The 14,755-nt window shown below is 38.2% G+C and overlaps 1 protein-coding gene across 3 annotated transcripts in view; it reads left to right on the forward strand.

Moving 5' to 3' along the window:
• Positions 1 to 5: 5 nt before the first annotated feature.
• LOC112987035 (E3 ubiquitin-protein ligase TRIM23) overlaps positions 6 to 14,755 on the forward strand; it is a 31,172-nt gene continuing 16,422 nt past the window's right edge. For all 3 annotated transcript variants that reach the window (XM_064501590.1, XM_064501591.1, XM_026106690.2), the window contains exons 1-7: positions 6 to 161; positions 1,062 to 1,224; positions 10,359 to 10,480; positions 11,414 to 11,692; positions 12,287 to 12,469; positions 13,143 to 13,358; positions 14,396 to 14,530. In XM_064501590.1, the coding sequence (XP_064357660.1) occupies positions 60 to 161; positions 1,062 to 1,224; positions 10,359 to 10,480; positions 11,414 to 11,692; positions 12,287 to 12,469; positions 13,143 to 13,358; positions 14,396 to 14,530 (1,200 nt within the window). In that variant the 5' untranslated portion in view covers positions 6 to 59. The remainder of the gene's footprint in view (positions 162 to 1,061; positions 1,225 to 10,358; positions 10,481 to 11,413; positions 11,693 to 12,286; positions 12,470 to 13,142; positions 13,359 to 14,395; positions 14,531 to 14,755) is intronic.

A 14,755-nucleotide genomic window follows, 5' to 3' on the forward strand; every position in this document is an offset into this window, starting at 1 on the left:
GGGGCGGGCCCCCGCTGGCCCCTTCCGGCCGGTCGCCGCGTGGCTCCGCCCTCCCCAAGATGGCGGCGCTGGGTGTAAACAAGGTCGCGGCCAGCACCGGACTGGAAGCTAGCCGGGGGCTCGGCGGCAGCAGCCGGGGGCCGGTTGGCGCTGCCGTGAAGGTGAGAACGGCTGCCCCCTGTGTCCCGGCGGCGGCGGCCGCCGCGTCGCTGCCCCTGACGAGAGCAGGGAGAGCGAAGGGGCTCCGGGGCCGCTCTCTGAGGCGGCGGGGCTCTTGCCGGGCAGCGCCCCAGGGCCGCGCCGAGCTGTGGCGGAGGGGGCGGCCGCGTCCCCGCGGGCCTTGCTCTGAGTGGGCTCTGTGGCTGCGGCGGAGGGGGCGGCCGTGCCCTGGTTTCTGGGGGGAAGAGCGGCCGCCTCAGCACGGAGAGCTTCATAGCGGGCCCGAGTAAGGCCTGGCCTCCGTGCAGGCTCTCGGGAAGGCTTTTGAGCAGCTGCGGGTAGGGCTGCACCCTGGCACAACTGTCCTACAGATGGTCGTTTATGTAAATGAGGAACAACCTTACTTTTTCATTAATGATTTAAGATTTTCCTGTGCCTCTTGCTTTTTGTTCCTGCCAACTTGCTACTGGGTTTATAGCCTGATAAATGGCTAGTTTAGTGTGACTGACCTTTTCATTTAGATCAGTTGTGAAAAGAAGTTTTCTTCCCCAGCTGCCTTTCTGCTTTGGAGGGGTCTTTCCCTTCATTTCCTTCTCCTTCTAGGAAATTTCTGCTTACTCATTTGTACTGGATGCCCAATGAATTGTTTGTGTGGCTATGCATTAATTGAACTGGGTAAAAACTAATGCTGATCAGATGGCAGTCCAAGGAGTTGAAATGTTCTGTTCTCTTCTGTTTTGTTGCTGTTGTTTAATGGATAAGTATTTGTGCATATAAAAAAAACTGAGCACCTGTGTGCTGTGATTGCAGGAACTTTCATAAAATGTGTTACATGACTTCTTATATGAAGTTTGGCTCTTTTATCAACTTGAAAACAAATACAGTCTCTTATTAAATTATAGGTTCTTGAGTGTGGAGTCTGTGAAGATGTATTTTCTTTGCAAGGTGACAAAGTTCCCCGGCTGCTTTTGTGTGGCCATACTGTCTGCCATGACTGTCTTACCCGGCTTCCCCTTCATGGTAGAGCAGTTCGTTGTCCTTTTGATCGACAAGTTACAGAACTAGGTAAGAGAATGTAATTCTGAAACTCAAAAAAAAACAAAATCCAGACAAGGATACATTGAAGACTCTTAAGTTATAGGAAAAAAATGTGCAAGAGTTTATTCCTGTATGTGGGCTAGCTATACATTATATGCTGTCAGAGCCTTTACAACTCATACCTTTGATTTTGCTCAAAATTCATGAAAAGGGGGCAGGTAGAGAGAAAAGGAAACAAATAGTGGGTGGTATAGGTGTATAGTGTGCAGGAACCAATAATATAGGTGTGCTAAATGGGTCATTTTTATGTGGTAGTCCTTATTAATGTTACATTTCACTAATGATTAATATTTCAAGTAATGAATGTGGAATGCTCATTTGCTTCAGAGAAGCTCATAACACTGTTAAATGTTAGTAAAATAGATATCCTAGTAAAAGGAGGTTATGAGCTTTTATTTCTTCCTGGAACCTGGGCCTACAAGCTTTATACCTTAGTCTTGTAAACTTGTATTTACAAAGTGACTGGTCCGTTTCAAATTAGTGTTGGAGGGTTCCTGAATGGCTCTTGGGTTCCTGCTGTCCTAAATGCTAAACAAACCAAGCAATTAGTTTCTTTACTGAAGTAGATTTGTCTGGATTAATGGTGAATTGTTATTATTGGCCATTCCTTTCTAACAAATCTATCTTTAAATTGTAAAATACTTCTATATATGAAATGGCATGCCACTATCAGTCAGTTATCAACAGGAATTTCGTTACAGTAGAAGTGTCTCTAGAGAATATTTGAAAGAATAAGACACAGCTTTTATCCATGAGTGGGAGTTTGTTCTAGGCAACAGATGACACATGCTTATAATTCCTTCAGAAGAGAAATTGCCTATTCAGCATATGGTTACCAGAAAACACTTATCAGAAGAATTTATACCAAGGAGAACTTGTTAACAGAACTGGTTGCACTAGCTTTGAATAGCACAGGGGAGGAAAAAATGTTGGAAGAGTTCTCAGAGAGGGCAATTTCTAATGCTATAATCCATGAAAGAAATGTTCAAATACCAGCTTAGCTTGAATAAGCATTTGCTTTGTGTAGAAGAGAGAATCTGCTCAAGTGTAGATCAAACTGAGAATAATATTAGGACAGTCACTGGCATGCTTGCATGAAAACTGAAGTCAGAAGAAGAAATATTGGTCTTGTATGAAAGAGCATTTGCGGGGGTGGGGGGAGGGGAGGAGAGGAGATGGTATGAATGTTGAATGAATGAATGATTGCTGATCTAAAAATGCAGCCAGAACAGTAATAGTTGTTTTACATTTTAGCAATGATTGTACAGCTGCAAGAGATTTCTTGAAATAGGCTTTTAGAAGGGGCTCCAATCCTGCTGCTGTTGTGAAACTCTTCTACATAGGACCACTGCTTATGCCTTATCAACTAAAAGCAGACATTCTATACTGTAGTAGGGAACTTGTCATTTCATATTTTTTATTGTGCATTCTTTTACACCAGCCATCTGAAAGTATACTGTAGTCATTTTTTGTGGCTTACAGGTTTAACAAAATCAAAGCTTTATCGAAACATCAAAAATTTCTTCATCTTATACTGAGGTGTTTCTCATAGAAAAGAAAGTGGAATGTTATTAAACTAGCCTAAGGCCTGATAGGGAGTGGAGGAGAAAAGAAAAGCTTCAGCTTTTGTGTCTCAGATTCTAGACCTACAGGCTAGTTTTAGAACTAGTTGCTCAAAAAAAACCCTATTAAGTGGAAAAACTCACAAAATAGCTTGAAGGTAAAAATGCTTCTCTGGATAAAAATGTTCTGCTTGGTCATCTGGGCCAAGACGGGGTCATAGCCACTGCAAGTCTCACCAGGTCCATGTAAGAAGTGTCTTAAACAGTATTGTTTCCAGCATGTAGAAATGGGGTGTTCTGTGAGTATGTTAAGCTTGTGCATTTGTCATCACCTAATAGTTGCTGTTGTTTGAGTCTGCTGAGATTGCAGCTCTGTTTGTTTGGCTCAGGAAGGGAGCTGGGTGGAAGGCATGGCAACTCTGGGGCTTTTTACAAGGGTTCTCCCCCACTCCATTTGAATGTCAGCCTGTGAGGAAACAAGCTCCATTTCCCCCATTCTTGCATTTGCTGTTCTGCCTTTTAATAGTCTCAGGCAGCTGCTTGATATCTAAATCTAAATCATAGTATTACTGTCAAGAGACTATTCTGTTGAAAGAAAATCTGTATAATCAGGGCATAAAGCTACATGGGCTGAACAAAACTCCTTAAGCAATTAAAATATTCTCTTGTAGGCTGCTTATAGTTGATCACTTCACCTATACTATTCAGCAGGTAAACTTGCTTCTTCTCGTTTGCTCTTATCGTTAAATCACTTAGTACTATATGTATTGAGCTTTCCAAAGGGCATACTCAAGGATCTATGAGAAAGCTGTCTTTTCTCCCTTCTAAAATGGGCACTTGCTTTAAATTCGATGGCCTGTCACTTCTGCACATGTATAACTGGGAAGGCAGGGCAAAGAAGTACTTCGTCAATCTGGATGTTTCTGGAAATATGGAACCTGCAGGTGAGAATTGACAATGCTTTGTCAACTTGTTTAGCAAAAAATTCTAATAGCTCATAGAATCTTGCTTTGAGAGAAAATATTTCACAGTGGATAGGTAGGACTAAAGCCTGTCCAAGCAATTTTACTTTGCTGAGCAGACTAAACATAAATTTTGGAGACTTCTTTAATGTGGTTGCTTGTGACTAATCTTCTGATGGATAATTTTAAATGGATGTGTACATGCTGAAGGTATGTGAACTGTCTAATGGCTATTATCAACTGGATTAGCATTCTTTAGTGAAAAAGATGTAATGGGAAAGCTCTTTTGAATTGGGAATTTTCAAACTTTCAAAGCCCTAAATTCTGTATGATGTCTTTGGTAGTATATTCAGGGAATTTCTGTAAAGTGGTTTCTGTAGGAGAAGAGATTTCTCTTGTAAATATCTTTCCTTGAAGGATTCCGATTTGGGAGAAAAGGATGAATCATCTCTTGCTACCAGGTTTTCCTTCTCCCCTTCCTGCAGGAGGTTAGTTTCTTTCAAAATACATAGACCAGAGAGCACATAGAGAAGGATGTGCTACATGTAGCAGCTTTAGAAACTCAGGCTTTTCACTTTAGCAGAGCAGCTCTTCTAAGGTAACCTTTAGCAGTGTGTTTTTTCTCACCCCCCCCCCCCCCCCCTGGTTCCCTCCCTGCTGCCATCATGTTATAAAGCTGAAACTACTCTCTACCTGGTTGTTATCATTAGAACTTGTTCAATTGGCATCTGCAAGATTTGGCATCCTTCGTGGAACACATCCCATTCATACTGTTTATATCTTACATGTTTTTTTGATAGTGCTCAGGTAAAATGTCAAAACATTGTGCAAGAAGATGTGTCTAAACAACTGAACAAAGCAGAAAGAACAAAGTTATAGCCACAAGTTGTGCTTTTATTCCTTATATTTGTAATCTTTTTCCAGACAAGCTTCATGCTTTTGAAAATGACATATTGCTGGCTGGAGTTGGTCTTCACACAGCTCTGTCACTATCTCATTGCTGGCTGACATACTTCCTGCTCTTCATGTCGTCGTCGTCTTTTGAGAAGAGGCAGTCAGATTGTGTAGTGGTTTTTGTAATGAGCACAAACATTCTCTCTAGGTACAAGGATGAGATCTCTAGGCTCTTCCATACTTGTGACCTAAGCAGAATTTGAACTTAAGTCTACAGAGATTTAACAAGTCTATTTACACACCTTGTCTTTCAGTATTTTTTTAATATAAAATAGATACTTGGTCAGCTGGTTGAAAGTATGCATTTTCAGGATGCGATTTTCTAATGCTTTTTTTGGTGTGAAAAGAAGCAAAGTGGCTGTTTCTCAAAAACATAAACTTTATGGTAGATACCAGTGAAATAAGATGTGACCTTCTATATGACAATGTATGTATCACAGGGTGCTTAGTGATTATGAATTATATTTTAGCAGATTAAAAAGTGAGAAGTATACATGTAAGCTTTGTCTGTTTCTACATCTGTGCCCAAGATTGGCAGTGTGCAGATGATCTCTAGTATGTATTACCAAATCTCTGCATATATAATAAAAAGAGAAGGAGTGTAAAACCAGTGTAATTGTGTTGTTCCTGACAGCTTTAAGTTATGAACTATAAAATAAACAGAGAATAGCTATGAACATACCTTTCTGCTGGTTAAACTTCTGTAAATCAGTTTTGCTTTAACTCTTCTGGCTTGACTTTCTCTCCATGCTAAGCATGGAACAGGAGAAGAATTAGCATAGTTCAAATTGGATGTTATTATGTAAACTGAGGGGAAGACTTAAGGCTATTCTATGTTTTCATAAACATGTTAGCCTATGAAAAATAGTTCTATAAGAAATTCTGTAATGATTGAACAGCTTCTTTCTGTTCATTTTATCTAGAGCTTGGTTTAAAAACTAAGGGAGTTTGTTATAGACCTGTTTGACAAGGAAGTTCATTTTGTCATTATATGTCAATATGGAAATTCTGTTATTAATAGCTACCTGCATACCTATGAGGGCCAAGTAAGTATCGGTAGGTGTTATATTGGTGTGTTGTTGATGTGAATATATTGCATACTGTAGTGACTGAAGTTTGTGCACACAGTCATTCTGCTGTGGGCTGGTGCTGTTCTGAATGCTGTAGAAGGGAGCTGTCTAGTCTATTTTCCGCACTCTGCTCCCTGGGAGTTAGTGTCAGTCATCTAGATGTAGCATTGGCAAATTCAAGTCCTGTTTACAAACTGTTTAAACATAAATTCCAAAAATGGATATTGTACTCAGTATTTATTCAGCTTGTAATGAGAGGTGACTTCCTTCCTTCCTCTGTGACATGAGGAATACTGATCCTGCTAGGAATGCTCGAGCTTTTTAAAAAAACAAACAAATGAAAAACCCACAAAACACTGAGCTCTGAAGTCAGAATATATACAGGCAGAAGACTGTGCAGTGCTAGCTATGAAATTGTGGAAGACCAGAACATAATTTCTGGAAACTTCAACATCTGTGTTAAAGGAATACTTCTTGGTGGTGTGCACTGAACTTATATTGGGTGTGGACAGTGCAATCTCTAGCAGAGAAAGCTTCTGCTGTAGAACTGAGAGCTGAAAAGAGCAAGACCATGCCCTTGCTGTGAACCTTGCTTCAAAGTTACCAGCCAATACCTGGTAGGCCAATATCTAGGGAGAGGTTTGCTAAAATGTCCTTTTGGAAAGCATTCCCCTCCTCCTCTCCCCCATTTTTTTCCCTTTTAATAATTAGTGTTGCTGTATACTGGTTGAGGGTGTTGGAGGGAAGAACAGTTAATCTATGCTACCATTTATAGCTGTAGGAAGAGAGTATCTATCTACCTTTCTGTTCTCTGAACTCTGCCTCTTTCTTGGGTATGAGGCAAACAACTTCTCACTGACAAAATTCAAAACAGAATAATGGAGGCAGTGGTTTGAACTGTGGGAGAATATCTAGAAAAGAAAATTGTCTATACGAAGACTGCAAGCTACACAAAACAATATGGTATGTGGTGTGGATCTGTTGATTCCAGTTTACATCCTCTCTTCAGAGGTGCTGTAGCACTGTTGCCCTCACCGTTACCAGCTATGGTATGCATTTCATGGGACTGCTTGTTCTTCTCCTTGTCAGCAAGACAACTGGCATTAGTGTGTTCCATAGATCTTTCATGCAACTATACATAGCAGTATAGTGCAGCTTCACTCTTTGAAACAGGATGGCAAGAAAAATGTTGGCATACAGTAAAAGCACTTGTGTATGTTTCAAACTAATTTTAAAGATTGAAAGCCAGTCTCTTTTCTTGTTTCTTAGCTCATGAAATAACTTCAGTTTAAGAATTATTCTCTTGAAGATAGGAAAACTTGTGGTGGTTGGCTTTTGTGAACTTTTCTTCGCAAACAATATTATACTTAGCTCTGAAAAGCTTTACCTTTAAGTAGTGAATATCTGAGGAGTATCTGTGTAATTCTACAAAGACCCTTTTTAGCAGGATACCTCTCTGTGTGCTGCAAATCCAGACTCCTGTGGGAGCTGAAGAGCCATTTCCTTAGAGCCATGAAAATGCTGGTGATCATCTTGCTGTGTGTACCAGGCTGAGGACCGATGAAACATGAATATTTGGGATGAAAAAGTTAGTACTTCTGTGTTTTTGGTTCTCATAATTGCCTGCTACTTGTAGTAAATGGTGCCTGGCTCTTCCTTTGGGATACCACTTTCACTGTTACAGTGTATTGAAATCTGTGGTGAGTATGACAAATCTTGGCACTGAAGAAAGACTTCAGATCTGTACAGGATCGGTGAGATGACATTGAATTTCAGAAAGGCGAAGAGGACCTATGGTTAGCAGGCCCCCACAGGGCAACACAATGCAGGAGATATGAATCAACACTTGGGAGAACCAGCTGATTCAGGGGAGAATATATCCTGTAGCCTGGTCTTTGTTTTGGGGAAAACATGTGGGATATAGTTTCTGTGAGTTCATGTCTGATTCTGACTCCTGTCAGAAATGAGATACATGGTCTGAAAACGTCAAGAATTTTTAGAGATTCTTTGGAACCTACCTCTGGCTTCAGTTTTTATTCTGCTAGTCTCTTCTGCCTAGAGTATGAGAGGCAGCTCAGTGCTTTTCTGGATCTGGCATTGTTTTCTAAAATTACATGTTTTCCAGATCATGCTTGAAGCAAAACATAAATTGAATAAAGCAGTTACTTGAGTTTAACACACTGTTTTGTGGGTTTTTTCTTGTTGGTGGTGCGTTTTGTTTTATTTTTTTTTTACATGGGCTTTACTGAATAGCAGAACTGTACTAAAGGCTTGGCTCTCATTGTTAGATTGGTATGTTCACATGAAGTATGGAACAAATATCTGAATCATAGAAGCAGTATGCATATGCAGTTTCATCCAGATAGTGTACTGAACACTAACAGGTAACTGCAGCTCTGTTATCTTGTCTGACAAACACAGGTCAAAAGTTCAAGAGTAAAATATATTAATTTCAGGTCATACAGATTCTGTTTAAATGCAAAAAGATACTTTTGGGTACCTTCTTAGCAAACTATGTACGTAGGTCACTACCCCAGGCACCACTGGTAATATTGTTAATGTTGGACCTTCTGACATTAAACACCTTATTTCACTTCCTGAAATTCGTAGTTTAATGTACACTTTGGCAAGCATCTTACAAAGAGATAAATGAAATGCAGAACCGAAGTTCTTCATGTCTTGCCTTCTTTTCACAAAAGGCTGCCTCACTCAGCACAAAAGAAATTCTTTATCCAAGCATTTGGATGAAGCTTGTGATAAATAATAATAAATTCCATTGGGATAAACTGCAATATATAAGCAATTTTGGATGCAATTAATTTCTTGAGCTTGTCTTCTCAGCTGTGGTTTCAAGAGCCATGGAAAATAATTTGTTACAAAAAATCATAGGCATTTATGGGTTAACTGGGGTAATTGGTAGAAAAACCATGCTTGGAGATCTAGTGTGTATTTGTTTGTATATCCCTGTTCTGTGAATCTTGGTGAACTGGCCATAATAAAATCCCTATGGCAACAGCAAAAAAGTCTTTTGAGTTGATCATAGTGTTGAGGCTGAAGGAAGAGTGTATGCATTTTGTTACATGTCCCTTGCAAATTAGGAGTCATTAAAAGTAATGACATCCTGTACCTGGATTGGCATCTGTTGTTGCTATACATGAATAGCCTTGCTGCTAATACTTAGGACTTAAAACTGGCTCCAAAATATGCAGAGATAGGGGCATTGTTTGGACAGTAAACAACTTCAAAAGCTGACCTGCCCCTGAATTCAGTGACACTCATTCTGGAAATTCATGGTGAATTCAGCACTAAGCTCTCTCTCTCTCTCTTTTGTGTTTTTTTTTTTTTTTTTAAACTCATCTTCCATGTTCTCAGATTGTCCAGCTATAACTTATCTTTTTTTTTTTTTTTCAAAACAACTTAGTTGTGATTTAGCAGTGGTGGTCAGCCTATTGCACTTAAACAAATATAACTCTCTAGATATTGTAAATTCAGGGGAACATCAGATTCTGTATACTCCATCCTTGAAGATGGCAGACTTGCCCCATTTGAGGAATATCTGGTCAACGTACATATATATATATATGTGCCACTTTTCTTTATATAACACACTCTGGGAGAAAGGTCCTAGATGTTTTCTGTATAGGTGCTAAGATAACGATTAAAAACTAATGAGACAATGCTCGAAGATAATCATCTTTGAGGCACTTTTACCCTGCAACAGAGAAGATGTCTTTAAATTTATGGTAATGATGTTTAAAAAAAATCAAGGGATGATATCTTCTTGGAAAAGCAGTCATTAGGGTTCTTGTACATATGCTGAACAACCTATGTCCTTAGCATTTAGTAGCAATCATTGGTATGCAGTTCCATTTTTTTTTTTTTTTTGCTTCTCATGTTATTTCATGTGCCTGGAAGTTAACCTCCTACAAAATGAGGATGATGCAGGAATAGACATGGACTACTGCTTTCCTCTAAGGAGTATGAGATTTCTTTTTCACTATATGTAGTAGTATTATATGTGGGTCCCCCTTTCTGAATATTGTTTTAACTTTTATTCAGGCTTTTACTAGGTTGGGATCTGCGATAGGTGCTGCATCTTGTGATTAAGGGAATGCAAAGTTTGTCAGTGTGAGTTCTTCGCAGCTTCTGTTGGCACAGTAGAAATGTTCACTGTATGTAAGTTTGCAAAATATTAAAGACTGACATACATATTTTGTGTATTCCTTGCAGTCTCTAGTAGGATGCTGTTAGTTATTACAGATTATTTTGCAAGTGGCTTTGCTGATGTTTTTGGAAACTTATGAATAATCATGGTAGCTCTTTAGTAGGGGAAACCTGTGTAAATATTAAATAGTTCCATGGTGGAAAGAAGGAAGAGGATAGAAAGTAGTGTGAACTTCCATAGAGAGAATGGTAGTTATATCTTGTTCCAGTTTTCTCTCTTTAGTATTAGATTGTCAGAATCTTACCTGTGGTTTGTGGAGCTTCTCATGATACCATTTGCTTGGATTTCTTCTCTTCTTCCCCTTAATCTAATTCTTCGTTAAAAATAGGAGATTCTGGTGTTTGGGGCTTGAAAAAGAACTTTGCTTTGTTGGAACTGTTGGAACGACTGCAGAATGGACCTGCTGGGCAGTGTGGGACAACAGAAGAGGCTATTGGCCTATCTGGAGAGGTACTAATTAAAAAGAAAAGTTGATTACTTTGTTTAAAATGTATATTTAGATGGGAGAATTATGTTTTAGCTTAACAAAAATGAAAGCTAGTTCCATATCAAATGTGAAATTATCTTTTATTAATAAAGATGTTTTTTTATTTTCAGTCTCAAGTGTCTGACATTTTAATTACTTGCTTCTGCTTCATTATTGAATTCTATTAAATTCTAATATGCAGTGACTAAAACAGAATAGAAAAAAATCATTACCTAGAAGATATACTTTTTCTCCTTTTTTAAGGTTTTAAACTTTTCCAGAAGGTGTTACTCATTTGAATATTGAATATAACTTTAGAGTTTCTAAAGCTTTTTAGTTCTTCCTGAACGTTTGAAAGCAACTCTTTTTCCTAAGTGTTGCTTTTCTGTAGTCATTTGCTATGACTATATCATGTGTTAGAAAGTACTTCATTATTAAAACTGGCTGATTTAATTATCTCAGTACTAACAACTACTGCACAAAAAGTATCATTGCTTGCCATTCTAGGAGTAGATGGTTGTTTTAAGGGCATATTTGTCTATGGATGTTTTGTCTGTCTGTAACTTTGTGATTATTTTTTCTATAATGCATACATTGGAGGTAGCATCTGGAGCCTGAATTATTTAAGCTTTCAAACCTTTAAAACTTCTACTGAAGTTTGGATTTATGGAATTTCTGGACACCTCTGGAACAATCCATTAGAGTTTACTGTAAAGCAAACAAATTTGTATTTCTTTAGGAATTTGATGAAAATTTAAAAGCAAGCTTTGGAAGTATTCTAAATACTTACTAGTGTGTAACTTTTAAGAAAAGTCTACTTTTTAGGTTTATATTGGTGATAACTTTTCTGACTGCTTCCCAGTTACTGGAATTGGATAATAACCACTTCAGTTTCATCCTTTTTTTGTTGTTGCTAGTGTATCATCCGTTGTGATGAAGACGAAGCCCACGTTGCCTCTGTTTATTGTACTGTCTGTGCCACTCACCTGTGTGCAGACTGTTCCCAGCTTACTCACTCTACCAAGACACTAGCGAAACACAGGCGTGTGCCCCTTGCTGATAAGCCTCACGAGAAGACCATGTGCTCCCAGCACCAAGTGCATGCTATTGAGTTTGTTTGTTTAGAAGAGGGCTGTCAGGCCAGTCCCCTTATGTGTTGCGTCTGCAAAGAATATGGGAAGCATCAAGGTCATAAGGTACTGTTAAGAATCTGTTTATTGTCTTGCCATGGGGTAGCTTACATAAATGATACTTACCAAATTTAAGCGCAGAAGATTATCAGGAAGGGGGGTAGATGTTTGATACATCTTTATGAAAGTAACTTCATACTGTTCATTCCTTTTTCCTTCATTTCAGATTACCGCTATGGTAAAAATACAGGGGGGAAAAAAAGTGTTTCTAATACTGCAATAGGGTTATTTGTACATTAAGATGGAAGGGCCCTTTACCTGATGCAGTTCTGAACCTCACTGTGCTGTCTCACTGGTTCTGATAATTGTTATTCATCAGGCAAATATTAAATTTGCCCAACCTAGTACAGACCAACCACCTCTTTATTTTTTTAGACATGATTATGGAAAATAGGCAAAATTACATTTTTACTTGTGTAATTGCTAGATTGCTATCTTAATATAATCTAATTCATGCATTTTAATTTTCAAATTGTTTTTAAATTCTTACTTGCCTTTCCCTCCCCTTAAATTTATATATATATATATTTATGTAATAAGATGGGATGATTAAGGAACATATTTATGCTTGAACTTTGGTATTTTACTTTCAATTAATAGCATTCTGTCTTGGAACCAGAAGCGAACCAGATTCGTGCATCCATTTTAGACATGGCCCACTGTATAAGAACTTTCACAGAAGAAATCTCAGATTATTCCAGAAAATTAGTTGGAATTGTTCAGCAAATAGAAGGAGGAGAACAAATAGTTGAAGATGGAGTTGGAATGGCCCATACAGAACATGTATGCTTTTTTCTCTCCTGCAAGCATTGTGTATTTGTTTTTGTAGCTGGTTTTGTTTTTTCTTAAGCTTGTTTCAAATGAAGACTTTTCAGAGCAGTAAATTATAACACATATGACTACAATGTGTGTCATTTTAAAGGTGTTCTTTGAGAATTACACATGTTTTGTAAGACAAAAGCCTTAAGTTATCTTTACAAAGTCAATGGGACTTGAACGTACTTAACACTTCTCAATATTGAGGCTTAAGACAGCAGATAGAAGGGGAACTTGTAGTCCACCATGATGTTTTTTCTCTGTGAAAACAGAGATGCAATAGGGAGTTATATGATTGCGAATAGAATATTGAAGTACCATGACAAATGGTCCATCTGTGCTCAGGTACTGTGATATTACTGAGGGTTTTTTTTGTCTTGGTCAGTAGTAATTTTCTTGTAAAGTGTGTGTATGCTCACTCACTTTATGACTAAACTACTTGTTTATCGGAATAACTTCTTGGAGGATCTTGGTCTTGGGGCTGGTAAGACACCCTGTGTAACTGAAGCTTGAAATGTGAGCTAGCCAGTCAGATGTGAATAAAAGTTAAAAGTTGGAATAAAATGCAAAATACTGTACTTCTGGGATCAGCTGTCATCCTTAATCAAATTTTCTCTTGATCTCATGACTAATGCGGTAGGTACCAGGGACTGCAGAGAATGCTCGCTCATGTGTCCGAGCCTATTTTTCTGATCTTCACGAAACCCTTTGTCGTCAGGAGGAAATGGCTCTTAGTGTTGTTGACGCTCATGTGAGAGAGAAGTTGATTTGGCTTAGACAACAGCAAGAAGACATGACCATCCTGTTGTCACAGGTTTCAACAGCTTGCCTTCATTGTGAAAAGACTTTACAGCAGGTAGGCTGGCAAGCTGTAGCTTGGGGGGAGGAGGGGGCAGGAGATGTGGGACTAAATTAAGTTTAGGCTATAAACTAAAAAAAGGATGGTGCTCTGCGTTCTTCTTTCCTTCATAATGTTAAAACAATAATGATACAACATGAAGTACATACAACATATATAAATGAATGATATAACCAGTACAATAGCATCGAGTCCTCCCACTCCTGACAATGCTGTGGCTGCAGCATGATTGTGTAGCCTGGAGTAATGTCTAGTTATTCATGGGGTGAGTGGGAAGAAAGAGATGAAACTGAAGCAAAAAAACTACAGTATTTATGGGAGCCATTTTACAGTTGCTATTACCAGTATAAATGTTTGAAGATAGTTGTTATGTGAAACTGATGAAGAAGAATGTGTTCAGGCTAAATAACTTTCTGTGGGCCTTGCAGTCCAGATAGTTCACTATTTTATTAAACATGCAAAGAAAGTGGCTATTTGATAGTACCAGGTTGATTCATTATTCACTTAGTTTGACAGCAAAAAGTAAATAGTATATGCAGCAAACAGTAAATTGAATGTGACAAATTATTAATGCATTATAAGTATTTTTTAAAAATTTATTTAGTGCTAGTGTCTGGTTACTTAGTCAAATGTACATTTAACTGGCACTATTTGACATTTCCATCATTCGTGCTGGATATTAATCTTCCTTTTGTGTTAAGTGTGTTGCTGCATAGTGCTGTTGTATTCTAGCTGCTGGAATGTTGTATGAATGATATAAATATTATCTGTGTATTTCATTACTCTGTAGTATATCTTATTCCTCAAGGACTAAGAGGTCAAAGAATAACTTTTTAAAAATGGCAGAACTTTTTAGTATTTGCTAGTATTGAGGAAGAATCACATTTGTGCTTTAAATAGTATTTTTTGTAAATGTTAATCTTTAACAAGAATATTTAAGATGCTTTATTTGTAGCCATCATATTTGTTTTGGTTTTGGTTGTATTAAGTGAGTTACTGATGGGAGGGGATACTTTTGTTTTTTGTCTGTTTAGGATGACTGCAGAGTAGTGTTGGCCAAACAGGAAATTACAAGACTACTAGAGACATTACAAAAACAGCAGCAGCAGTTTACAGAACTTGCAGATCACATACAGCTGGATGCTAGCATACCTGTCACTTTTACAAAGGTATTGTTAATCTTGTGAAAATGTACCTATCATTTTATGAAGTTCCAAATGTATCTTAAAAGAAAGCAAGAATAATACATCTTCTTTATGATGCCGTATTTGTTGCAGCAAACAAAGTTCAGCATCAGTTACAGCCGCAGTATCTTACCATATGATGAGTGCCATCTGGCATTTGAGCAACAAAATAACTCTGCTGGCATTAGTGTGAGAAATCAACATTCATTT

This window comes from Dromaius novaehollandiae, chromosome Z (genome assembly GCF_036370855.1).
Source record: "Dromaius novaehollandiae isolate bDroNov1 chromosome Z, bDroNov1.hap1, whole genome shotgun sequence".
NCBI lineage: Eukaryota > Metazoa > Chordata > Aves > Casuariiformes > Dromaiidae > Dromaius > Dromaius novaehollandiae.